At 35.9% G+C, this 26324-nt stretch overlaps 1 protein-coding gene across 1 annotated transcript in view; it reads right to left on the bottom strand.

Moving 5' to 3' along the window:
• Positions 1 to 320: 320 nt before the first annotated feature.
• SLC15A5 (solute carrier family 15 member 5) overlaps positions 321 to 26324 on the bottom strand; it is a 93476-nt gene continuing 67472 nt past the window's right edge. Inside the window, exons 8-9 of the mRNA XM_031650314.1 lie at positions 5453 to 5561; positions 321 to 943 (exon numbers count right to left, since the gene is read on the bottom strand). Coding sequence (XP_031506174.1) covers positions 796 to 943; positions 5453 to 5561 — 257 coding nt within the window. The 3' untranslated portion in view covers positions 321 to 795. The remainder of the gene's footprint in view (positions 944 to 5452; positions 5562 to 26324) is intronic.

A 26324-nucleotide genomic window follows, 5' to 3' on the forward strand; every position in this document is an offset into this window, starting at 1 on the left:
AAGAAGAAACTCTTAGAAGATAATTTTCTGAATGCATCTGAATTGGCAGTGGAGACCAAAAGATGTTATTCGTATAATTCCTTTAAGCATCTCTATTTGGTTTGGTCACTTACCCTCCTCTCAGCCCTCATTTTATCTTCCTGAGTTTCCTTCTTTCCTTTAATTCCAACTATTCCATAACTTACATTTATTTTTCAACTTTTTTAGTATGTGGACATTCTCTTTGTTAAGGACATCTATTTTAGTAATACTGCTTTTAAATTCAGAGAAAATTTCCTTAATGAAGTCGTATCTTGATAGCATAATATTAAGAGCAAATATAGAAAATCATGTATATGTTTATTATTTACTCAGCTATATATAGTATATGGTCACAATGCTTGGCATGTAATAGGGGCTCAATAAGTATATTGAAAGAGAGTATATTAAAATACTGCCATTTTGCTTCTAATGACTCATTAAAACTCCAAAAAAAGGTCATATGCTTTCAATGGCTGAACCATTGTAGAAAGTGGTAAGGTATTGGTATATAGAAAACTGCCATTTTTTTGGTCATAGAGTAATCACCTAGGCTTTGAAATTATTTTATTAATTTTAATGCTATAGCTTGTTAATGCAAAAGCATGACAGTTTACTAGAAAGGTCATAATTAGTTTTTGTAAATAAAGTATACAGATGATATTTATAAAATCACCTCCATATATATGGCTCTTACACTAAAACACATAAAATGCTCAACTGAAGAAGAAAACAATGAATACTGTTCTCATAAGACAGGTAGACTCAAATACAGTTTCATAGGGCTGTCTCCCAAAGATCAATACTTGAAGAAAATTCCTGTATACTGCCATAAAATTTCAGAGACTTTTCGTGGAGGAGAAGTGTTTCTTCAAGATTACTTCCACGGATGTTCTGGGCATTAAAATGATTTAGATTACAATATCTAAAAAAGAAAGAAAGAAAGCTTTTCTTAGGACCAGATGTAGATGAATTGATAAATCACTTGCTTCCCTCCTGTGCTTGTCTACCTTTTATGATGGGCTCATAGATACTGGCACAACAGTGACGATTATTTAAGAGCGCTGCTCACCAAAACAGTCTTTTTAAAAGTACAAAAGGAGTTTTGTGACTTAGTAAAGTGTCTCATAAGGACCTTTAGGTGGCACTTTTTTACAACTTGCTGTGCTGTCTTCAATGCTGCCAGAGAGATGGTGAGAAGGCTGAAAGCATATTGACTTGACAGATTTCATGGCGGTCAGGCTGCGTAAGAGGTTTACTGGGGATTTATAAATTCAGTGCTGAGATTATGTGTAAAGCACCATTGTCAAAGAAGAATCCATGAATGTATTTCTAGAATGTGCACTCTCCATCCCCGACCTCCAGAAAAACCTGCCTTTCCAGTGTCTTCTAAGTACCAGTCCCATGCAAGGGTGGGATAGAATCATCCCATTTCGCAGATTGAGAAATTGAAGTTTCCAAGAGGTTAAATAACTCACTTGAGGTTCATAGCAGTAGTAGTTGGCAGAGTTTGGATTTGGAGCCAGAACTTGATTATTCTGAATCCGGGTCCTCTATGGCATACTGCCTCTAAAGACAAATTACTTTCTTAAACACTATTGGGTAAGTTCCAGGAAATTAGGAACTTCAAATTGCTTTATTCACTGCTTTATTCCCAGTGATTGATACACAGTAGATGTTCAATAAATATTTGTCAAATGAACAAATGAATATCGGCTATAAGTTTAATTTTATCACATACACATAAGTTTCAAATATAGATGGGGTCAGTCATCTATTTTTAATCTGTGAAGGTTTCAAAAGTTAATTTTACCTTCTTTTCCTTTTCAATACATTAGTAAAAATAACTGTAGCTGTAAGAGAATGAATACTGCCTGAACAGCTCTGGTCATTTGTCTCTGATTTATTTCACTTTCAATAATTCCTACAGCATAGACACAAAAGATTACTGGAATATTTGACAAAACAAGTACAATATCAACTTCTATGTTTCACAACACTGGAAGGACAGTGGTGTTAGTTATAAAAGCACTCTCTGTCCCTCCCTCTCAAAACACCTGAAATTTCTTTTTATTTTGGCACCCAATGTGGCATAGGATACATATTTATATAAAGCACTGTAGACATATTTACTTTCTTCTACCTACTTCCTTCACCCCTAAACTGGAAAGCCTCGAGTATGACATGTCATCAGTGCAGTATTTCAAATTTGATTGTGGAGGGATTGTTTTCAGTTTCTTTGATTTGGCACATGTGACAGGTAAGTCTGGCCTTATATTTATGGATAATTCCTAGCTTTATGCAGCTGGGGATTTGAGATAATGTCCCAGTAACCCTCACAAGATTGGTTTGGCTCTAGGACTTAACAATAAGATTGTATCAGACTAATATGAACTTGGCTGTGGAGGTGTCTAGGGTGCTAAAACAGACCTCATCCTACCTGTATTTTGGTGAGGAGGTTATTTCATAATTAATCCACTGTCCTCAAGATCTTGAGGACAAGAATAAGTTGAGACTGCCTTGTTCTTGATAGATTTCCACTATTATTACCTGGCTCTGAACAGATACACCTTTGGGTTTGATAAAAAATGGGATTGTGATTACATATTTGCTGAGATTAGATATGATTTGACTTATATGTAATATGTTTCAATAATGCTGTCCCTGGGACATTGGTACTTTCCCCCATTTATTTGCATGCTTATTGTTCATTAGTGTTTGACAAAAACAATCAGTATAGAAAAAAAATCAGAATCATGCACTCCTCACTGCAGGCACTGGTCTTTCTCTCTCAGGTTTCATACTGTGTCTTGCTTAATTCTTCTGACTTGGACTGTCCAATCCCAATGGCCAATAGGTTCCCAAGGCAACATGTGTCTTGGCGTTGATGTCATTGGTTCTAGCTGCTTAATCTCTGGAGGCAAATGTTCCAGACTCTCCTTACTTCTGACATGTGACATTCATTCTTTTCCTGTGGGGTGCTGGTCAACAGGTAGTAGTGGGTAGAGTTACTTTAACTGAAGGAAATCGTTTTCTCCCAAACCGAGTTAGGAATTGTCAGAGACCAAGAAGACAGCTCTTCTATGGCACTTGGAGGCAGCATAGTATAGGAGTATAGAAGCGTGGGCTTTAGAGACAAATTTGGAGTTGAATCCTAGTTGTGTGAACTTGGTCAATTTATTTAACTAGCTTTGCACTTTAGTTTTTTTATTTATAACGTAGAATGATAAGATCTATATGCCAAGAAGATGGTGGGGAGTAAGGGCAGTTGTTTGTGTGTGTATAGCATGCCACCCAAGATACACAGGCTGCTCAACACATAGAAAATTAATTTCTTTCCTTCTTGCTTTGTTTGTTCCTCTCTCTCTATCTTTATTCCCTCCCTAAAAAAGTATGCAGGAGAAGAGAAAGTAGATAGGTGATGGAGAAGATTTGGTAAGAATCAGATTTATCTCTGAATGAACTTTACATTTGTACTTAGTCCCTTCTCATCTTTGGTTCCTCCAATCTCTGGTGTGTTGTATGTTTTTATTCTTACCTCCTCCTCTGCACTCCACACCACTATTTCTCGCTTCTTTACAGGAACTCACTAGTTCCACAATCAGAGAGAAAGAATCACACTTTAATATTTTAATTTGGGCCCTAGATGTTAGCTCCATGTAGACTACGAGTTTGCCTATTCAACTCTATTTCTCTATTGCCTGGAACAATGCTTAGCATGTTGGTTGGGTGGATATATTAATGAGTCAATCCCTGGGCTAATGGATTCTGGGTCCAGTGCTAGTTCTACCTACACTCTGTCCATGACTGCGGTCATCTTGCTCATACCTCAATGTAAGTGTAGGAGAAGCATAAAAAGGAGGAAGAAGACAGCATATGGCTAGGTATGAGACCATTCTAATTATAATTGCTAACACTTTGGAGCATTTACTCATCCTCACAAAAGCCTTATGACACAGTTAGTATTTTTATCATTTCCATTTTTCAAATGAAGTAACTGAGGTTTAGCAAGGTTAAACAGCTTGCTGAAGTTTGTATAGCATATAAATTGTGAAACTGGACTCAACTGGGGTAACTAAATTACTTCATGAAAGACAAGGATCAAACCTTACTACAGGATACAAAGTAAAAATTGAGAGACGGTGCAGGTTTTTGAAAATTGCTGAGTGGGCACCACTTACGTGTCTGGAGCCAGTGGATGGAGGGGAAAGAGGCCATGCCTCCAGTTTCCATTTCCATTGTGAAATCTGTTTTGCTATAATGCTAAGGACATTCCTGTTGGACCTTTCTGCAAAACTTTCTGGTTCTCTAATTTGATTTTCAATCTAAGAATGAGATCAGCATTCAGGAAAAGTATACACTGTGAAGGACCAGTTTGATATTTTATACACTTTGGAGTGTAAGAAATATAAAAATTCAGGGAGCCATTAAGGCTTTTAATTTTGTCATCAGTTCTGCCTTGCATGAGGTTTGATTCTTTCTTATACCAGACCATAAGCCTGATGAGAGCAGAACATTGGTGAAAATAAACCTTTATTGACTTACTGACTTTGTATCTTTCTAGTTTATGACACCACCTATCACATGGCTGATATTCAAAAAGAGATTTGTTAGGTTAATAAAATAATGACCTAGGCAAGGGTGAAGTGACAATGAATGAGGTAATATATGACTAAATGACTAAAGAGATAAATGGATGGAAGGAAGTAAGGAAAATGAAAATCTGTTTAGTTTCTGCTTCATGACAGACATTGTGATTACTCTTTTATCAATATTCGTCCCCCTAAAACCGACAAGAGGTTTTTATTTTACAGGTGTAAAAACAGAGGCCCAGAGAGGTTAGAGAATTTTCTCAAAAGTACACAGTTGTCCAAGAATATGTCAAGGGGGGAGAGAGAGAGAGAGAAAGAGGGAGAGAGAGAGAGGCTGGCAATGGATGGGTGGATGGATGGTAGATGGTACCTATTAAGCCACTCTCAGGTGGTCTCAGGCAACAAGCTAAGGGATTTTGTACAGTTTTTTTATTGGCCTTGAAATGGTCACTGCTGATTTAAAGACCTGAATAGGATCCAAATCTCAAGCATCATTAGATTTCTAGCTATTTGTTTAATGATATTTGCTTTTAATGGTAATGATGCACTCATTCTTATTATCAATATGCTTATTTCTAATTCTAAAGTGATGCTACATAGTGGAGAGAAAAATCTTGTGTTGGAACGTATTTTAGAATTTGTAAAGCACTATTTTATTATGAGGATCGATGGAAAAAGTGAAGTCTAAATTGAAATTTCTTGCTCTGAATAATCTGTTGAATTTTTCTCATATGCTAATTTGTCCGGTCATGGTGTACAGAGTTCCCGCTGGCTCAGTGATGGTTCCCAGACCAATATTTCATGGACTCAGAAATTTTTCATCTTACCACACACTTACTTACCTTTGTGAAACACTCCAGAATCCCAGGACGTTCAACAATGTTAATGATGCCAGGAAGAAGAAGAAGCTTTCTAAATTGCCTTTGTTTAATGTGTTTGGAAACCAATTGCCTGTTTGGAACAAATGTAATTGTTATTCAACTGCAGAGTTGTAAGTTTCTGTGAATATTTTATCATTCCACAATTCATAGAGCTTTATTCGCTTCAGTAATATCCACAAAGCAAAAACGTTCATATGAAACTTGATTGTCAAAATTTATTTAATTCTGTAATTAATAGTAAAATAAGCAAAGCACCCCAAATATTTTGAAGGTCACAAAACACTCTTAATTTGCATCACACAATATAGGTGTCAGAAGAACTGGTTCGTAAAGGTAATCCTGACTATTCCATTAACTTGCAGGAGCCATGTGTGTATCTTATTTCTCGTTATATTTCTAGTATTTAGAACAGTGCCTGGCATGTAGGGATTATTTGGCAAATATATAGTGAATGAATGAAAACTATTTTTATGACCAGATAGTCTGTTTCATTTGCTAGTTGTAAGGATAGTGAGATAATGTATGTAGGTGATAGATGTTAAATTATTTTCACAACTTTGATAAATCCAGGGCTCCCTTATGATAATATCACAGACCTTATTGGTCAAATTACTTGCAATCTCTGGTTAACATGGAGATTTTCTTTTCACCTAATAAGTAAATTCTTCAATTTAATACCACCAAATAAAGGATCTCTACTTCCTTATGATGTCATACTGGGAATATATGAAACTATTCAAGATTCAAGGTAATTACTTTAATTTGCTTCTAAGTTTTGACTTTTGCTTTGGATCTGTGCTATAACTCTATCTCTCTCTCTCTGTCTCCGTCTCTGCCTCTGTCTCTGTCTCTATCCACACACATACTTTTTATTTCTTCAGTAAATTTTGGGGTATTGTTTAATGTATACCATAAAATGCATTATATTATACATATTATATATGTGATACTTATTTTTAGGCAATACATTAAAAACAGCAAGGGAGAGCTGTTATTACCAAATGTATTTACATAGCATTACAGAATGCTTCAAAGGGAAAAATCTAACTTAACAGAGAGAATTTAACTGTCTCTCTGAATGGGCTGAATTTTTTTTAATGTTACGCATTATGAGAACAGGCAACGATCATCTTTGAACACACAAATGCCAAGGTTTCATCATTTTCTTGCGTTTTTGTAGGAACAACTCCTACAGCGGGAGGTGAAGAGGGTGTGGGACCAGAGCAATCAGTCTGTGACCCAGTAGGACTGGGCTTCAGTACCATCTTTGGCACACGGGTTGTAGGGTTGCTTCCTGCAGTAGAAAGTGGTTCTTGGCCTCTCCCTTGACAATGCATGCTTTTAAATGGGATTTAACTGAAATATTCTGATCACAGTCAGCAAGTGCATAAGTATGACAATTGTGATTAATTGTGCCACTTCGCATTTAAAGCTGTTTGTCTTCTGTCTTTTACCTACTCAGTGACTATTACTATGGATCAACAATGAAAATTAGCTGTGTCTATTATATTCTGGGACCTATGTCTGAAAGCTAGCCTAAATAAATTATAGGACAAATAAATAAAATGGTGAAGTGCAACTCACAAAATAGGTATTATTTTGTCAAAAGAACTGGGTTGTAAAGGCAATCCTGATTATGCTATTAATTTGCAGGAGCTGTGTGTGTCTTATTTATCCTTATATTTTTAGTATTTAGATCAGTGCCTGATAAACGGGGATTATTTGGCAAAATAATACCAAAATAGGTATTATGATAGGTATAAATAAGCATTACCATACCTATTTCATAAGTTTCACTTCACCATTTCATTTGGGTTCTATTATAATGAAAATTTATGGTTTTATTGCTACAGTGACATGATGCCTTTATCTGGTGTTTAGATGAGTAAATGAAGTTTGCTAAATGTTTCTCTTATTATAAGTCTGCCTATTGGATATTGTGTAGCCTTTTTGATGTGTATATGTGTGCTTTTGTGTGTGTGCATGTGTGTGTGTGCCCGCGTGTGGGTGCACACAGGAACTAAACATTTGATTGTACTTGAATGGGGAGAGTTGAGGTGGAGGTCAAGATAAGGTGTAATAACATCCTACGTATTTTCAGGAAGAACTAAACCATCCTTCTAAGCCTATTCAAACAGTGCTGTTTTTTCCCCTCTTGAATTAATGTCCCAATCGTATTTCCGACCTTTTCATTTCACATCAGCACTTTGCATGTCATGTGATTATACCTTTATATCACCGTGTTTCTCTGGCTAGTATAAGAGGAGTTTGCACAGAGTATGTGAAGCCTCAGAATTAACATGACATTAATTCTTGGAGCATGAATTCTGGTCCATAATAAGTAATGAAAAGACTCTCTTTATATTATAAGAGAGTCAGATGAGGAAGAAGAATATAAATTTCCTAAGATCTTTGAAGGTAAAATATAATATTTTAAAGAAATTGTGTCATTATGGCAAATGCCAGCCTTTGGGGAGATACCACTAGATCCCCCTGGCCACACCAGAGCATTCTCGTCACTGGGGAAGCTGTGGAAAACAGAAATGAGAAGTACTGTGACGTGGTATTTGGGAGTTTGGGGTGACAGGAGAGAAAGACATTTGTACTAGAAAAGTTAGAGAAAGATAGTATAAATCTGTGGATATGGACAAAACATTTTGTGAGTGGGATTATCTTAAAAAAAAAAAGAAAAGAAAACCCCAAACCAAAGATTCCCATATCACATATTCAAACTTTCTAGAATGCTCCTGTATTCATTCTTAAATATCATTTTTAGCACGTGGCTTTCTAACACTTATCTTCATTCTAGTCCCATATTTTTGCCATATTTAGATATGATTTAACATTCTCTGTATAGCTAATTTACATGGTAAAGAGAAGCATCGCCTGAATTGATAGCATGGGACAAACACTTGTATCAAGTCAGACAGAAAGATTCTTCAGGATACCTAAAATTTGCTTTATTTATATGGAGATTATCTATGTATGTGAAGAGACAGAACTGGGTATAAAAATATATAGAAAGATCATGGGCTTTGGAGTCAGGTAGACTTTTAAATCTTGCCTTAACAGTGTAGTCGTTGGGCAAATAACTGGACCACTTAAGCCTCAGTTTCTCTTCTATGAAATGATGATAACAGAATCTCCCTTACTGAGTTGTAATGAGAAGTTAAAGAGATAATGGCTGTCAAGGGCCGGACACAGAGGAGGCACTCCACAAACCTCAGATTATCACCTCCTCCTGCCCCCTTTCCAGGTAGCTCACACACTGTCATGTAGCCTGAGCTTCATCTTGGTCTGTCTCCTGTCAGATATTTCTTCATGTTCTGTGTGCCTTTTTTTTTTTTTTATCATTATCCCAGGACTGGTTGTAAAATGTTCCATTTAACATTGTCAGTTGACTCAGCTCTTAGGTACTATAACTTTATTTTAGTAGCTTATAAACTTTTATTGTCGTAATTCACATTTGTGCCATTTTTCATCTGACATTTCCAGTAGCTGATTGAAATCAGGAGCATCCTTGCAAAGGAGACATAGTGAAGACTTGAGGTCTAGAATGAGACTAACTAAACTTCTCCAGATCACAGGATAGCTGAACAGGAGCATGAGAAACAGTGTGCCACATAGAGTCTGATGAGTCATTCACTCACTGCCATTCGTAATGCCCACAGTGCACCCTAGTTACTACTTTCATAATATAACCAGCTAGTTAGTAATAGTGTTCAACTGCTGAAAAAGTGAAGGACTCAAAATATTTAGCATTGTTCAGAATTTCCCCAAATATCTCTTACTTAGCTAGATGTATTTGTTCATTTGAAAGTCATTTTTTAGAATTTTTTTGTGTACCAGGAAATGTGCATTCCATGTTGCTTAAGAAAAGGGATTCATAAATTAGTAGGGTAATTATTCTGGAGCATTAGGCCTTGTAGACAATAAGTAAAGTGTTTATATTTATCTGAAATTATCACAGTCATTTTAGAGACAAAGAATTGTAGAATCATCTAGACTCATTCTTTATTTTATATATTAAGGAGTGAAGGAACAGAGAGGTCAAGTGAAACATCACTCAGCAGAACCCTCATCTTCCTGCTGTTACATCAAATGTACGGCTGTAGTCCACCTCTTGGTGTTTAATGCAACTACCACTTTTATGCCTTTCTTTAACATCTTCTCAACAGTTTTAAAATGTCTGGATTTCAGTCTTTGAAATCACTTACCCCAAATTCTTTCTAAAATACCTAACGACATTTCTACTCCGGTCTTGAGACTGGCATTCAACCTACTGTGAGATTCTTAGAGCAATTTACACTACATTTAAAGCTTTTGAAAGTGGATTGACAAACATATATGGTGATGCACACATGCTATAACACCATAAACTACACAAATTTGCTAATATGAAAAAGAAATACAGTTTATTTCTCTTCTCCTTAATGCCATACATTGTAAGGCTCAAAATTTCATTTGCTGTCTTGATGCCTTTGAGCCTCACAGGCCCCAAAGGTCTAACCACGTGTTTCCCTGTTTTCATTAGATAGGCTCCTCACCCAGCTGGAAGAGCTCCCCACCTGGCTAGTTCCCCTATTAGTCAGACGAGCTGCACTCCACCCAGCTCTCAACCTGAGAGGTTTCACTTCCCTGCTAGCCCTCAACATTATTCAAACCAACCAATCACATCCAGCCTACAGGAACCAGCCAATCACATCCAGCCTACAGGAACCTGCCTGTCACCACAACCCTTTGTTATTACAAAGCCTGCCCCCCCACAGACCCTGCTTGTTCACTGTATGCCTGAGTGCAACCCCAGGTGACCCTACACATATCCGGGTATTTTCCTTTCCCAGACTGTGAATGTATGTGACTAATAAACTACTGTCAGTCTCATGTGTAGACTCTGTCTCAAAAAAAAAGGATGCGTGTTTTCCATGATCTCATACTATCTAGAGTAAGAGGCACCCCTAGGTCACCAATGTGGTGAATAGGAGATGATCAGAACATGCCCTCACCACAGAAATCAAGGTCAGTTCTAGAGAAAATAGTAATAGCTTTTGCTTTAATGCATAATTACTGTTTATTTTTCTTTTGGAAGGTGAAGAAAAGAGAAAGGAACCCTCCCATTCATCCTTCCGTACCACTACTCAGAACCAAGTACCCCTGCTTCTAAACTACATCAGGGAGTGCAACTCCCATAGAATCACAGGACAAGAAGTAAAGGGAACAGATATTTAAGGTAAAAGATATCCAAATTACCTTGATTTGACTATATCAGTTTATCAAATGATCACATGTATGCTGAAAACAAGTACACCTAATATGTATCAATAAAAAAATTTAAAAAATAATAATCAAATAAAAGAAGTAATGGGAACAAGATGCAGTCAAGTTGCACTGCATCCAAGAAGTATTGGCCTGACCAAAAATAAAACATTATAGGTGAGTATGAGTTCTGGGGAGTGCCAGATAGCCATGTATGCTTGACACTGCAGTCTGTAATCACTCCAGCTAGTCAGAGTGTTAGAAAACCTAAAAATGGTGTAAAGTTCTCACTGTAGCCTAGCAGTCTTGGGTTTAGTGGGGCACTTTAAATGCAGACTGTAGCAAAAATATTCACATATACTCTGAGTTAGTAAACCCTACCTCTCAGCAAATCTGTTCTTTTGAGGATGAGTAAACATAAAAAGGGCCAATATGGGTAAGGAAAAGTGACTACTATACATATTTGTTGCTTACAGGAAACACCCTGAATACAGAATGACAAAGCTAATAATAATAATAATCATAATAATATAATGAACGAGAAACTCGTAAGACAAAGACAAAAAATACTGTAAAATACTAATCTCCGCAAAGTTGAATTCAAAGGAAAAACCATTTTAAAGGGACATTGAGAATTTTTTTATATTGATAAAAAACACAATTCAAATTGAAGATATGCCAGTGGATTTCCCTTAAGTAATGAAATCATAACAAAATCTGTTGTCTTTTGGAAATAATGATATATAAGTAATTCTTATCAATGACTATAACACATTCTTGTCAGTTTTTGATCAAATTGGCAAAGAAGGGATGTAAAGAATTAATGTGATTGACAAGTGTTTAATAAAGATCACAACATTGTTTAGTATGAAGAAAGAATATTTCACCCTCTTACAGAAGTTTCAATAACATTAGTAACAAACCAGACCTCCAAGAAATTGAAGTTATGCCTCTTGAATAACTAACTGGTCAACAAAGAAATGAAAACCACAATATCAAGGTATTTAGAAAATGAAGAGAATAAGGAAGTTGCATTTACACATTTAGAGATACAGATATAAACTCTACCCAGAGGCACATTTAAAGGCACATAGGCTTTCATTTTTAAAGTCAGAATTAAAATAAATGAAATAAACATTCAAGACAAAGAAGTTAGGAAATGCATAAAACAAATCTAAGGAAAGTAGGAGTAAGGAAATAGAGATGAGAACAGGAAATCAATATATTAAACTTTTTTAGATCTAATAGTTCTAAGAGATGATTCATTGGAGAAAATATAACAAAATAAATAAAACTGACAAATCCAATCAGAATATGTCACAACAGATACAGAGGAGATAACAATGTTTAGTTATGAGTATGCTACTTTAGAGTAAAAACTCTTATGGAAATGAGGTATTTAGATAAACATTAATTACCAAAGTTGAATCAAGAAGAAATGGAAATCTATTAAAGACCAATAATAGTAGGAAAAAGTTACAAAGAATGATTTTTTTAAAAAGAGACATTAAGATCCCTACCAAAATTCCAATGACACTTTTCACAGAAATAGAAAAAACAATCCTAAAATTTATATGGAACCACAAAATACCACAAATAGACAAAGTAATTGTGAGCAAAAAACAAAGATGGAGGCATCACACTACCTGACTCCAAAATATACTACAAAGCTATAGGATCAAAACAGCATGGCATAAAAAGAGACACATAGACCAATGGACCAGAATAGAGTCCAGAAATAAATCTGTGCATTTACAGACAACTGATTTTGGACAAAGGTGTCAAGAACAAACTGATATGATTAGGCTTTGTGTCCCCACCCGAATCTCATCTTGAATTGTAATCCCCATAATCCCCATGTGTCAAGGGAGAGAGCAGGTGGAGGTAATTGAATCATGGGGGTGGTTTCCCCCATGCTGTTCTCATGAGAGTGAGTGAATTCTCAGGAGATTTGATGGTTTTATAAGGGGCTCTTCCCCCTTCACTCAGTATTCTCTTTCCTACCGCCTTTGAAGAAGGTGCTTTGCTTCCCCTTCACCTTCCACCATGATTGTAAGCTTTCTGAGGCCTCCCCAGCCATGCTGAACTGTAAGTCAATTAAACCTCTTTCCTTTATAAATTACCCAGTCTTGGGCAGCTGTTTATAGCAGTATGAAAACAGACTAATACCCAAACAAAGGAGAAAGTACAGTCTCTTCAATAAGTGGTGCTGGGAAAACTGTATATCTACATGCAGAAGAATGAAATTGGACACTTATAGCAGATATGAAAAATAAACTCAAAATAGATTAAGGGCCTCAGTGTAAGACATGAAACTGTAAAACTACTAGAACAGGGGAAAAGCTTCATGACATTGGTCTAGGTAATGATTTCTTGAATTTGACAACAGAAGCATCGACAATAAAAGGAAAAATAGACAAATGAGAATGTGTCAGACTAAAATGTTTCTGCACAGCAAAGGAAATAACAGAGTGAAAGAGATAACCCATAAATTGGGAAAAATATTTGCAAATTATATATCAGGTAAGGGCCTAATATCCAAAACATGTAAAGAATTCAAGCTACTCAATAAGAAAAAAGCCCAAATAGCTAATTGAAAATGGGCAAATGACCTGAATAGACATTTCTTAGAAGCAGACATACAAATGGCCAACAGGTGTATAAAAAACTGTTCAATATCACTGATCATCAGGGAAATGCAAATTAAAACCACCATGAGATATCACCTCACACCAGTTAGAATTTTATAAAAAGGATGAAGATGAAAGATAAGTGTTGATGAGGATGTGGAGAAAACGAAACTTTAGTACACTATTGGTGAGCATGCAAATTAGTACAGCTATTATGGAAAGCAGTATGGTGGAATCTTGATAAACTAAAAATAGCATTACCACATGATCCAGCAATGCTACTACTGGATATATATCCAAAGGAGTTGAAATCAGTATATCGAAGAAATGTTTGTACTCAGTTTGTTACAGTACTGTTCACAATGGCTAAGATATGAACACAATTGAAGTGCCTATCAATGGATTAATACATTTTAAAAAGTGGTATATATACACAATGGAATATTCAGCCTTAAAAAAGAACAAATTCTGTCATTTGTGACAATATGGATGAATCTAGAGTACAATATGCTAAGTGAAATAAGCAAGACACAGAAAGACAAATACCATATCATCTCACTTATATGTGGAATGTAGGAAAGTCAAACTCATAGAAGCAGAGAGTAGAATGGTGGTTACCAAAGGCTGAGGTGGGGAAGGGAAGTGGATGGGGGAAGGGGAAATGTTGGCCAACAGGTGCAAAGTTTGAGTTAGACAGGAGGAATTAGTTCTGGTGATCTATTATACAGCATGGTGACTATAGTCAATAATAATGTATTGTATATATCAAAATTGCTAAAAGAGTGGATTGTAAATGTTCTCACCACTAAGAAATGGTAATTATTTGAGGTGATGGATATGTTAATTAGACTGATTTGAGCATTCCACAATGTATGCAGGTATTGAAACATTACATTGTACCCCATAGATACATACAATTACTATTTGTCAATTAAACATAACATGCAATTTAAGAACAAAAGGGAGATACTAGGCATTTTTTAATTTTCACAGAAAAAATAGATCTTTTCTCTGGATCTTTCCAGAACATAGTGAAAGAATCATAATTGCCAACAAGTATTGTTTATTGCATATATATAAAGATGATTTAATATTGAAAAATTTATTAATTAAATGCACCCTAATGATAGGTCCAGTTTCTTATGATTAAGAAATATCATAAGGTGATCTTAATAGTTGCTTAAATATTCGATAAAATTTAAACTGATTTGTTTACCTCTTAGAAAACAAGAATAAAGTTTTTATATAATAAGGAATATTCTTTAAGGAATATCCTTTATAATCCTGCAAATATACTTAATAAAATAAAAGATGTCCTCATTAAGGTCATGAGCAAGATATAATGTGACTGTCTTCTGGTATTACCATTGCCCTGTAAGTTCTGGGTCCTGAGAAAGATGCAAAGCATAGGAGTAAATATTGGAAATAAGGATAAAAATTATATGTATTTGAAGATTAATTTTGCTGAAAAAGTAAAAGGATCAACTGAAATACTCTTATAAATTTACTAAGTTTATGAAATTGGATGCAGATGAAGACATACACATTAATAAACAGTAATAATCTCCCTGTATAACAGTGATCACCTCAGTGAGTTGTAATGAGGGAAAATGATTCAGTTCAAATAGCAAAAAGGAAAAATGTATAAAATGTCTATGATAATTTCAACAAGAAATGATCAGGATATATATGAAGAAAAAAACTTCCTGAACTCAACTTTGAAATATTAAATTTAAAAAGTATGTTATATACTTGGATGGACCACTACCTATTGCAAAAACTTTAGTTTTTCTAAAATTAACTTACAAGTTTTACTCATTTTATTAAAATAAAAATAGGACTGGGGGGCCGGGTGCAGTGGCTCAAACCTGTAATCCCGGCACTTTGGGAAGCCGAAGTGGGCCAATCCTTTGAGGTCAGGAGTTCGAGACTAGCCTGGCTGGCATGGTGAAACCCCGTCTCTATTAAAAAAATACAAAAATTAGCCTGGCATGGTGGCAGATGCCTGTAATCCCAGCTAGTTAGGAGGCTGAGGCACAAGAATTGCTTGAACCCAGGAGGCAGAGGTTGCAGCACTCCAACCTAGGCAACAGAGCGAGACACTGTCTCAAAAAAAAAAATGGAGAAAAAAATAATAAAAATGTGAAATTCATCTAGAAGTATAAGCCATGGAGAATATGGTTTTCATAAATAAAAAATAACCAAAAAGATAAGTATGAGTAATAACTGATATAAACTATATATCATAAAATTATTATACTAATTAAAAGGAGAGTGATACTAAGCTAAAATAAAGAGGCAGCTGAAGGGAATAGGCCAGAAAGCCCTGAAACAGTCCCAAGATCACCTAAAAATATGTTAAAATATGTAAAACTGATTAGTTTCATTTCACTTACTGTATCGTTGGGAAATATTTAAAGTTTAACCAACTTTTCACAACTTATATTAAATACTGTTGTGAATGTTGGTTATTTGAAGCAAATAAGTATTTTCTTTAATGAAACCAAAATGAAATCCACATGAATAATAAAATTAATCCAAAATGTGAAACCATTAAAATTCTACAACCATAAATGCAATGAAATTAATCATAATGAAAAAGGTGGACAGATTTGATTACATATAGCAGCAAAACTTGTGTAAAATAAATTTATGAAATGTTGAGTTAAAACTGGGAAAATACTAGCAATAAATATGACATAAATCACAATGTTCTTAAAGTATAATGAGCATATGTAAACGGACAAAAAAAGACCCAAAGAAAAATAGGCCAAGACTAAGCACATCATAAAAAAGATAAAAATGTTCTGTAAATATTAAGTATTTCAATTTTACACTCTAAAAAAATACAAATTAAAGTATTTAAAGTGGAATATAACTTTTTCCAATCAAATAGACAAAGATCAAAATATTATGCTAAGGACTGAAATTCATATCTTGAGGCAAGTGTTATCATTTCACAATGGCACATAATTGCAGTCTTTTAGAAGTCAGTTTTGCTTTAATTCTCAATAGTCTTTAAAATATTTAAAATATTTATCCTCATTGAAGGAATAATCCCATTTCCAGGATTCTAGTCTAAGGAGGGAATAAGTTATGTACTTAATGATTATAGAAAAGGATGCTTACCTTAGTAATATTTATAGCATGAACAATTAGAAATAACCTAAATATACCATAAGAAAGGAAAGATGCATATATACACACACACACATATATATGTGCATATATATGTATATGTGTATACATATATAAACACCTTTCCTCACTTCAGCAATATGTCAGTCCATCTTCCACCAAAATCAGAGCTTTCCTGGATACTTCAAGTATATGTGGCATTAAGTGCTATAGCATATTGCTTTGGATTCAAGGCAGATTTCTGTTATCTCTCTTTGGAGAAAGATGCAATATTTCCCCTCTTTACAAACTACTGTTTTATTTTGAATGTAATGGAACTATGAAAATCTTAAAATGTGCCTTTTGGAATCTCTTCAAAAGATAGTTAGAGACAGTGAGCAATTATTTCCCTCAGACTTCATTAGATTTTTTAAAGTTATTTTGTAGTGCTGGTGTTCTAGCAAAAGTCCAAAATTGTGGAGACAAAACTGAAATGGATTTTATATTCTGCTTTATTTGAGGCACGCCTTCTACTTCACTATGTGCTTTTTGCTTGGGAGCGAAAAAGGGTGCAATTAAAAAGATGTTGCAGTCTGTCTCCAGGGTGGATGTGCCTCTGTACCACAGGAAATAAAACTAGTGTAGTAAAAAGAGCTTTGGAATCAGGAATCCACCATTACTATGTGATTTGGACAACTTATGCAACTTTCTGAGCTCATTTCCTCTTATATATGATGGGGCTACAAATATCTACCTCCAAAGAAATGTTGTGAAGATTTAATGAAATAATATCTTCATGAAATGCATATAGCAAGGTCTGCATATAACTGACACTTAATAAATGTTAATTTCTTTCCTTCCTCCTTTCAGTAACCTGATTTAAATGCTTCATTTGAGATTCATAGCTCTCCTACCTGAGTTAATTTTTAAAACACATTAATTTTCATGATACCTGAAGGAAATAATACCTAACCACTGTATTCTAACTTTGACTTTTCTACCAGTTTTTCATATTTATCTAATAAGGACTCAAATTTTTATTACCCTCAATTTATAAACAAGGAAACAAAGGCAGAGCAGCTGAACCGTTTGCCTAAAGTCATGGAAAAGGGACAGAATAAATATTTGTTGAGTGACTGGATGAACTGAGATTGGGCCTCAGATCTGAACATGCTCAATACTTTGCTCTAGATAATAATGCCTGCATCACGACTTTAATTTGCATTTCCAGATCTTGGGAATTGTGGATAAAAATTAAGTCAGGCTGCTGTTTCCAGGAAGGAACACTGTGTCTTTCAAAATTGTAGGGAAATTGCTGGGCATTGTTCACCTGAACTGCAGAGAGAACAGGCATGAGTGATATTTGGCATAACCAGCTTTCTTATAAGGGTGAGTTCATTCTCTTGAAGAGCATTGGGAGGTAAAAACCCATCAAGATAGTGTGTTCTCATGATGATTTCAATGAATTATCATGGAAATGAGTTTTAGAAGAGAGGTAATGCTTTGTGATAATAGCCCGATAATGCCATTAGCTATGAACTGTAATTGTAATAGCATTAGTCAAATGAATATATCTGATATTAATTTGAGTGTCAAATATTTCTATAAGGTTCTTCTTATTAATTAAACATCAGACTTGGTATTATTAATTCAGCATCTAGCAGTGCTTGCACATAGTAGGAACCCAATATGTATTTGTGACTGAATTAATCAGTCTATAAGTGGGGTTATTTAAAATAGTAAAATATTGAATTTAAATAATTTCATGGATATAACAACACTGATTTTTGCCCAGAACCTGCTTATTTATACAGTCGGTTTTTCATTTGCAACTCTACTAATAGTGTAGATATATTAATTTCATAATTTTAGAAGAAAGCCTTTCTTATCTTTTGCATATTTGGAGGAAAATAAACCTTTACCCCAAATTACTTTAAGAGTAGAGTTTGTGCCTTTCATCCTGTGTCTTGTGCTCTTTAGGCTATTTAAAAATCTGTGAGACATCTTTATGCCTGCATTGAGCTTCTGAATATCACTGGGCAAATTCATGCTTTAGGTAGTTTGGGATCATTCTTCATGATCACCAACACGATTGGGGCCTTCAACACCACCAACGATTTTTTTTTTTTTTTTTTTGAGATGGAGTTTTGCTCTGGTTGCCTGGTCTCCAGGCTGGAGTGCAGTGGTGCAATCTTGGCTCACTGCAACCTCTGCCTCCAGGGTTCAAGTGATTCTTCTCTCTTATCCTCCCAAGTAGCAGGGATTACAGGTGCACGCCACCACTCCCAGCTAATCTTTGTATTTTTAGTAGAGACAGGTTTCACCATGTTGCCCAGGCTGATCTCGAACTCCTGACCTCAGGTGATCTGCCCGCCTCGGCCTCCCAAACTGCTGGGATTACAGGCGTGAGCCACTGTGCCCGGCCACCACCAGCGATCTTAACATTTGTCTTCTAAATCATCTTTTCATACCTTCATAATAAGTTTGTAATCCTTGCTCTTCTAACTCCCCATTCTTATCCTATTCCCTTTGCTCTCACAGTTGGCTCACTGCATACCTCATAAAAAAAATGGAGAGTTCCAAAGGAAGGCTCCAGGATCTTCCCAATATCAGAACTATGCATCTGTGTGCACCTGTGCCTATCTTCTCCTTTCTCTCTTCTGTTTCAGTGCAGGAAAGAAGTATCCACTTTCCAATAAGAAGTCACCCTCTCTGGGTTGTCATTGACCGAGTCCTTCATTCCTTTCCTTAAGTCTTTAGCTCCATCAATTCTCTCTTCTTTCTCTTGCATTTTTAACTTCTCCATTTACACCAGGTATTCTTATCAGAAAAATACACTCAAATGTCTCTCAGAAATAAAGTATTAGGTGTGGTGGCTTTTGCTATATTCCCATCTACTGGAGAGACTGAGGTGGGAGGATGATTTGAGGCAAGGAGTTCAAGACCAGCTTGGGCAACCTAGTGAGACCCACATCTCTAAAACAATGAAAAAAATATTAGCCACGCTGTGGTGTGTGCCTATGGTCCTACTCTGGAGACTGAGGCAGGAGATCCTTTGAGCCCAGGAATTTAAGGCTGCAGTGAGCTATGATCTTGCTACTGCACTCCAGCCTGGATGAGAGGGCAAGATCCCATCTCTAAACCACCCCCCAAATAAATAAAATAATAAAAAAGTATCTTGAACCCACACCTTAGGTTTTAAATACAGGGTTCCCACTTAAATTTTCATTTCAGAATGAGGAATTATTTTTTAGTATAAGAAGGTGTATGTATTTTTTAGTATAAGGAGGTATGTCCTCAATATTGCATAGGATATTCTTAAAGACCAAAAAGTTATTTGTTAACCTGAAATTCAAATTTAACTATGTATCTCGTATTTTTATTCACTAAATCTGGCAACTCCACCCACATCCCCTTCTAGCCATCACTCTCTCTCTTAAATCTTCTTCAGTTTCATGTTCTTCAAAAGAGTTCTTTAAACATGAGGCTTTTTTTTTTTTTCATTTACTGGATATTCATCACCCTAATTCAATCTAGTTTTCATTTCACCACTGAAATGGCTCTTATTAAAGGTATCATAGTGTTGCTAAATTTTATGAATACCTTCCATTCTTCATCGTACTTGATTTTATAGTAGCATTTGACACAATTTACCATTCTCTGCTTGAAATCATCTTCTTTCTTATCTTCAGTGAATATACATATATGCATATACATATTTACATACATATACACACCTATATGTGTGTATATATACATATATAATTCTCTTCTCCCAGCTTTCTGACTGCTATGTATTTTCTGTGGCAAACTAGTTCCTTTCCATTCAACCTCTAATGTTGGGGCTTCTTTTTCTCCTCATTCTTAATACTCACACTAGGTAATTTCATTCACTACCATGGTTTCAAACGTTATTTTTGTGCCATAGAGTTTCATAGTTATATATCTAACAAAGACCTTTTTTTCTGGCCTCCAGATATTTCTATTTGGATGTCTCACAAGTGTGTCAAACAATGTGTTAAAAAGCAAATGGATGGCAACTTTTAAAGTCTGTTCTTCTTCCAGTTTTTTCCATTTAGTAAATGGAATCTTTGCCCACCCAGGAGCTCATGGGCAGAACCTGGGATGCTTTCCTGATACTACCTCCTCCCTCTTGCATCCTACTGTCTCCTGACTTTCTCAAAGCCATTGCTAAGACTTTGATTCTACGTCTAAAATATAGCTTATATCCATTCTCTTCGCTCCATCTACCTACTTCCTCTCTAGTTCATTACTATTTCAGACTTATCTGGATTACTTCAATTGTACTTCCTTGTTTTTCCCAAATTATTCTTTCTTTCCTCAAAATCATACTGCATCCATAATGATCTTCCCAAAACACCAGGAGGTCATTGGTGTTTTGAATGTTATCGTTCTTATAACATTCAAGTAAACATATAATCCCTGTATTAAAAGGTCCCACGTGGTTTTGCCCCTACCTAACTCTCCAATGTGACTTCAGGCCATTTCCTCCTTTTTTGAATATTTTCAGCTTACTGGCCTTCTCTGGGTTCCTCTTATGCACCTATCATTTATTTATTTATGGGCCTTGATATATGTGCTGTGTACCAGAAATCCTTCATTCCTGTGCTTACCAAGCTAAATTGCACTCATCTTTCTAGTTTCAGCTTCAATACCATTTCCAGGTACTCCTAATGTGCATGTTCATGTGTCTGTAACTCCACCTAGACTTACAAATTTGCCATGCGTAGGAGGGTCCATTAATTACATGGGTACATGAGGCCAAGAAGAATCTCAGAGCACTTTCTAATTTCATCGCCTCCCAGTCTCTACCTGGAATTGAAGTTGAACAGGACAACTGAACTCTGCAAATATGGAATCTATTCTTTTCTGGAGAATTAAGTGCCATACCAAAACATCATATCTATAATACATCTAGCCCACTTGGAAGATGTTGAGGTACCACTCAAATTAAGATAACAACAAAATCTTTCTTTTTTGTGCATCTGCATTTAGCTGGTGATTTTTATCTATTTCTTCTAGTCCTCGTAAAAAGCTTGAAAGGTAAGTTACTAGTGAAGACTAGAAAGAGAAACAGACTCCATTCTAGAGAAGGAGAAACTGAGACTCGGTATGGTTAAGTGATGAGCTCAAGATCTAGGAGCTCATTGAGAGCTGAGTTGCATTTGAATTCAGGTTCATCTGACTCAGATGTCTGCCTTTTCTACCTCTCGTGAGCCAACAGCAATGACTGTTGCTTTCCACAGTCTAAAGCTGGCTCTTTCCTGATGCTATTATAAACTCAAAGTCCTCTGTGCAGCATTGGGGGTTTCTGTGGAGTAAAAAGTTAAGGATGTAGAATAAATTGTATCTGAAATACATAAAACCATTGTATGAGGGGGGCTTTGCTTCAAATTCTGACTGAGGACCAAGAGCAGGGTTTGCCTATGGGAGTTGTTGGGGCCCTGCTGACTTAGCCACAGGAACACTGGCACTAAACCAGTTGACAAGTAGAGTATGGGCCTGGCTAAGGGTGAATTATGGCAGTAGGCCACTGATTTTCCCTTCTGAATCTAAAAATCTATAAGCCCAAATCCCATATGAAGTTGGACCCGAGGCATAGATCTGAATTTGAAGAAGCGTATCTCTTAGATAATAGGCATGAGCCCATGAAATGGAATTGGAATACTTTTCCAGATGCATATTTTCTTCTTTCAAGTTTGCTGCAACTGCAAATTCCTGTTTCAAGAGTGACTCAGTGATTCATGCTGACATAACTGCCAGTGGCCTCAATAATCATAGATATTTAAATGAGTCTTTCAGGTGATCTCATTTTTAATTTAAAATACTCTTGATGGAAATTAGACAGCTACATTATTTGCCCCTTTCCTGAATTTTGAGGAGAAAGAACTTGTAGGGACAAGAAGATATACCACATGACCTCTTGATTCTGCCCAGTTATCCCTTTTTGTCTTAAATATTTTGCTTTGGATCTTTCAATCACCTGCATGTCCATAACTAAGATGTCATTTTTTACTGAATTCTGTTTTGTTTTTTTTTATGAAAAGGTAAGTTCAAATTCAGGAGTGTGAGGAAATTGATCTTGTTGCTAATGGGATAGAGTCGAAATAAGCAGTTTGACTGACTTCTTCATTCCCTTATATTAGCATTGCTACTTTTAGATAAACTATTCCTGAAATGATTAGTGTAGGAGGATGAGTTTAGTCTTGTATCTTCTCCTTTAAAGCACTCAGAGTTAGAGATCCCAGAAGGATCAGTTTTCTCACTTATACTGAAAATGTCACTCTAACAGTTATCTGTCTGCACAGTCAAGTTTTGAGAAATCTTTTGAATTTACCGCATTCACACCATTCTCCATCATGGTGCTAAAAATGACTAATGCAGCTTGGAGACTGGAAGACTGTGATAGCTGATCTTCTTTTCCAATCGTATCCTAACACTCTCACACACTCACACGCACACATGCTCAGCTGACATGAATCCTTAAAGGTTGAAAATATCCTATATACTAAAAGAAATGCTGAAGGATATAGGGTGCCTAAATATATAATTATAGTGTTTGTTTCATTATGGTCACTTCTGTCAAAAAAATTGGTCTGTTTGTTTGAGTGGACTGATCTTGTTTTTGGCCAAATGAGCCATTATAATGTATGACAATTTTGTATTTAAAAATAATCTCTGGCAGAGAAAAGTTTCAAATATCTTATTTAATTTTATTCTCTCATCCTCTCTGAGAAAAGTGAAGTAAAATTTCCTTTTTTAATTAAGAAAACCCAGTTTTAGAGGGTATAATACTGACCTACCCAAAGTCATGCTTATGGCCACTCTCTTTTAGGGCCTTTATTTGTTACACTAGTATAGGATTACTATAACCACATCATCTAAATGAACCTCATTTCTTTCATTGAGGAATACTATCCTGATGGCTAAAGGGATTGTCACAAAGAGACTTATCCTATTTCCAGAAAAACCTATGAAAAGTCTCCTGTGATGTCATTTAGTGAATGATGGAGAAGTATGTGGGCTGAATGATAGTAATTAGGTGAATTGGGAACTGATTATATCCAAAAGGAGAGGATTAATGGATTGTCATTAACTTGCAATGGGGTCTAGGAATTTTCTGTAAGACTCTTTTTTGGTCCTGTCCAATTCAAAAATTTTATCAATTACCTGGAAGAAGTCTAGGAACTTGCTTACCAAATTTGCAGATGACACAAAGCAAGTAAAGATTAGTAATTCCCTGGATGACACAGAATCAATTTTCAAAAATGTCTATTACTTAGGATGATGGGTTGACATTTATTAAAGATAAAAATAAAGTGCTGCATCTAATTAGAAAAAAGAACTGTGATGAGTAGAACTGAGCTGAAAGCAACTCCTGAAAATTAAAAAAAGTTTCAAGTTTTAATTGATCATAAGCAGGATGCAACTGTGAAAAAGTCAACAAAATCGCTGTTGACATTCAGAGAGAGAGAGAGAGTCCAGGTTGATAAAAGTAACATACTTATCTTGATTGTACCCATTTTGTACCCTGGTTGTACTCATATTATCTTCAGTTTTGGAAGCCATATTTTAAGAAAGATACTGATAAGCTGTTGTTTGTTTAATGGATGGAGGGGCCTTGATAGTGAAAAATCAAGGAATCATGCAATATGAAAAGACAGGGGTGGTTTGTCTATAAAATAGAAAGGGTCATGATTGCCATCTTTATTGAACACTATGCATATTAATTGCTTAATCTTCAGAACAACATAATGAATTATTTATTGTCATTACTGAAATAGAAACTGAGAACACATAGCTAGACTACCTGGATTCAAATTCAGGTGGTATGACTCCAGAACCTATTCTCTTAACCACTGTATGATATTATTTCTCCAAGCATTTATCAAATGTTTGAAGAGCTGCTATGTGAATGGAGAATCGGACTTACTCTGTAGAACATAGTGATCACTAGATGGGCACACTCAGGTTATATCTCAAAGTAGAGAATTTTTCTCAGCACTAGATTATCCTACTACGTTTTCTGTGTTTGGTACAATGTTAGACTAGTAGAGATCTAAGGCAACATTCAACTCTATGATTGTAATTTATTGGGATTATAATTTGATATAACACACTATTATTATTAACTGGAAAGAATACACTTAAAAGAAGATGTAGCTTAAATTGATCAGTGGTAATTTAAATGGTGTTCTCTTGAGCACAGTTTAGAAAGTGCTCCACCCCACAACCCATCTTGCTAAGATGTCCTCACCATGTGTCCCTGGTAAATTTCCTGTCATGGGCACCAAATTGTGCCAAAATTATATAAACTCTTGTTTCTGCACCTTTGTACTGTATCTAGAATATTATCAATATTATACAGACCTCCATCCACGGAGGTTATATTGCAAAAGTAACAAAAGTCTTTAAAAACCTTTACATCTGGGGATTCCTACAAGTTCCTTGGTGTATTGAAATCAATGTTGGAACTGGTTTCAGAATGCCAAGAGGATTAGATCTCTGTCAGCTACCGGTTGTGATGACTAGAGAACTTGACTTCATTTTTTTTCTGCCTGAATCATTACATTTAAAAAACGAGAATAATAATATAAGGTTGTTGTAATAAATGCAATAATGCATGTAACAGCTCCTACTATACTATACAGATTGCCAGTAAAAATTTAGATTTTCAGTGAAATGCTTTTGTAAGAATAGTTGTGTGATTAAAACATTTGCCTGGATTGATTTCTGGGAGGTAATTTAAATCCTTTCAACTTCTTGAGTGGTTGGAATATCTGTTTTTTATGGTGGGACCCTCAGCCCCACCTGATAGTTTATGCTAATGAGGCAACTCAGAATGGAGAGGGCCCATAGATAATTTATGCTAATCAGATGACCCGGAATGGAGAGTGGGCAGCCAGGAAGACCAACCACGTAATCAGATTTCGAGCTTTGAGCCACATATACCAGCCCAACTTCTGGGGAGCAGAAGGAGGATGGAGATTGAGCTTACAGTGATTCAATCAATGTTGCCTATGTGATAAAGTCTCAATAGAAACGCTGGGCAGTGAAGCTCAGGGGAGCTCACCTAGTTGGCATTATTCTTATATTGATGCAGGTAGTGCATACCTGAGGATGAAGGAAGCTCCACTTTTGGAACCCTCCCAGACCTTGTTCCATGTGCCTCTCTCTTTAGCTCATTCTGATTCGTATTCTTTTGCCATAATAAACTGTAATTGTAAGTATTGTACTTTTCTAACTTCTATGAATCATTCTAGCAAATTATCATACTGAGGGAGTCTGTGGGGATCCCCACATTTATAGACAGCTTGTCAGAGGTGATGACAGCCCTAGGAATCTCCAAACTTGTGGCTAGTATCTAAAGTGAGGGTAGTGGCCAAGGGTGGTGGCTCACACCTGTAATTCCAGCACTTTGGGAGGCCGAGGCGGGCAGATCACGAGGTCAAGAGATCGAGACCATCCTGGCCAATATGGTGAAACCCCATCTCTACTATTAGCTGGGTGTGGTGGCGGGCGCCTGTAGTACCAGCTACTCAGGAAGCTGAGGCAGAAGAATTGCTTGAACCTGGGAGGTGGAGGTGGCAGTGAGCCAAGATCGTGCCACTGCACTCCAGCCTCTGGAGTGAGACTCTTTATGTCAAAAAAAAAAAAAATGTGAAGGTAGCCTTGGAGAGAACTTAGCCAAGGATGTTTGGTCTAACTCTGGGTAAGTTGCTTAAGCATGCATATGAAACATTGAAATTTATATAAAAGATAAACTAGTAGTAATATTTGACTTTGCAGTTCTTCATGTATATGTCAAA

Source organism: Papio anubis, chromosome 9 (assembly GCF_008728515.1).
Source record: "Papio anubis isolate 15944 chromosome 9, Panubis1.0, whole genome shotgun sequence".
NCBI lineage: Eukaryota > Metazoa > Chordata > Mammalia > Primates > Cercopithecidae > Papio > Papio anubis.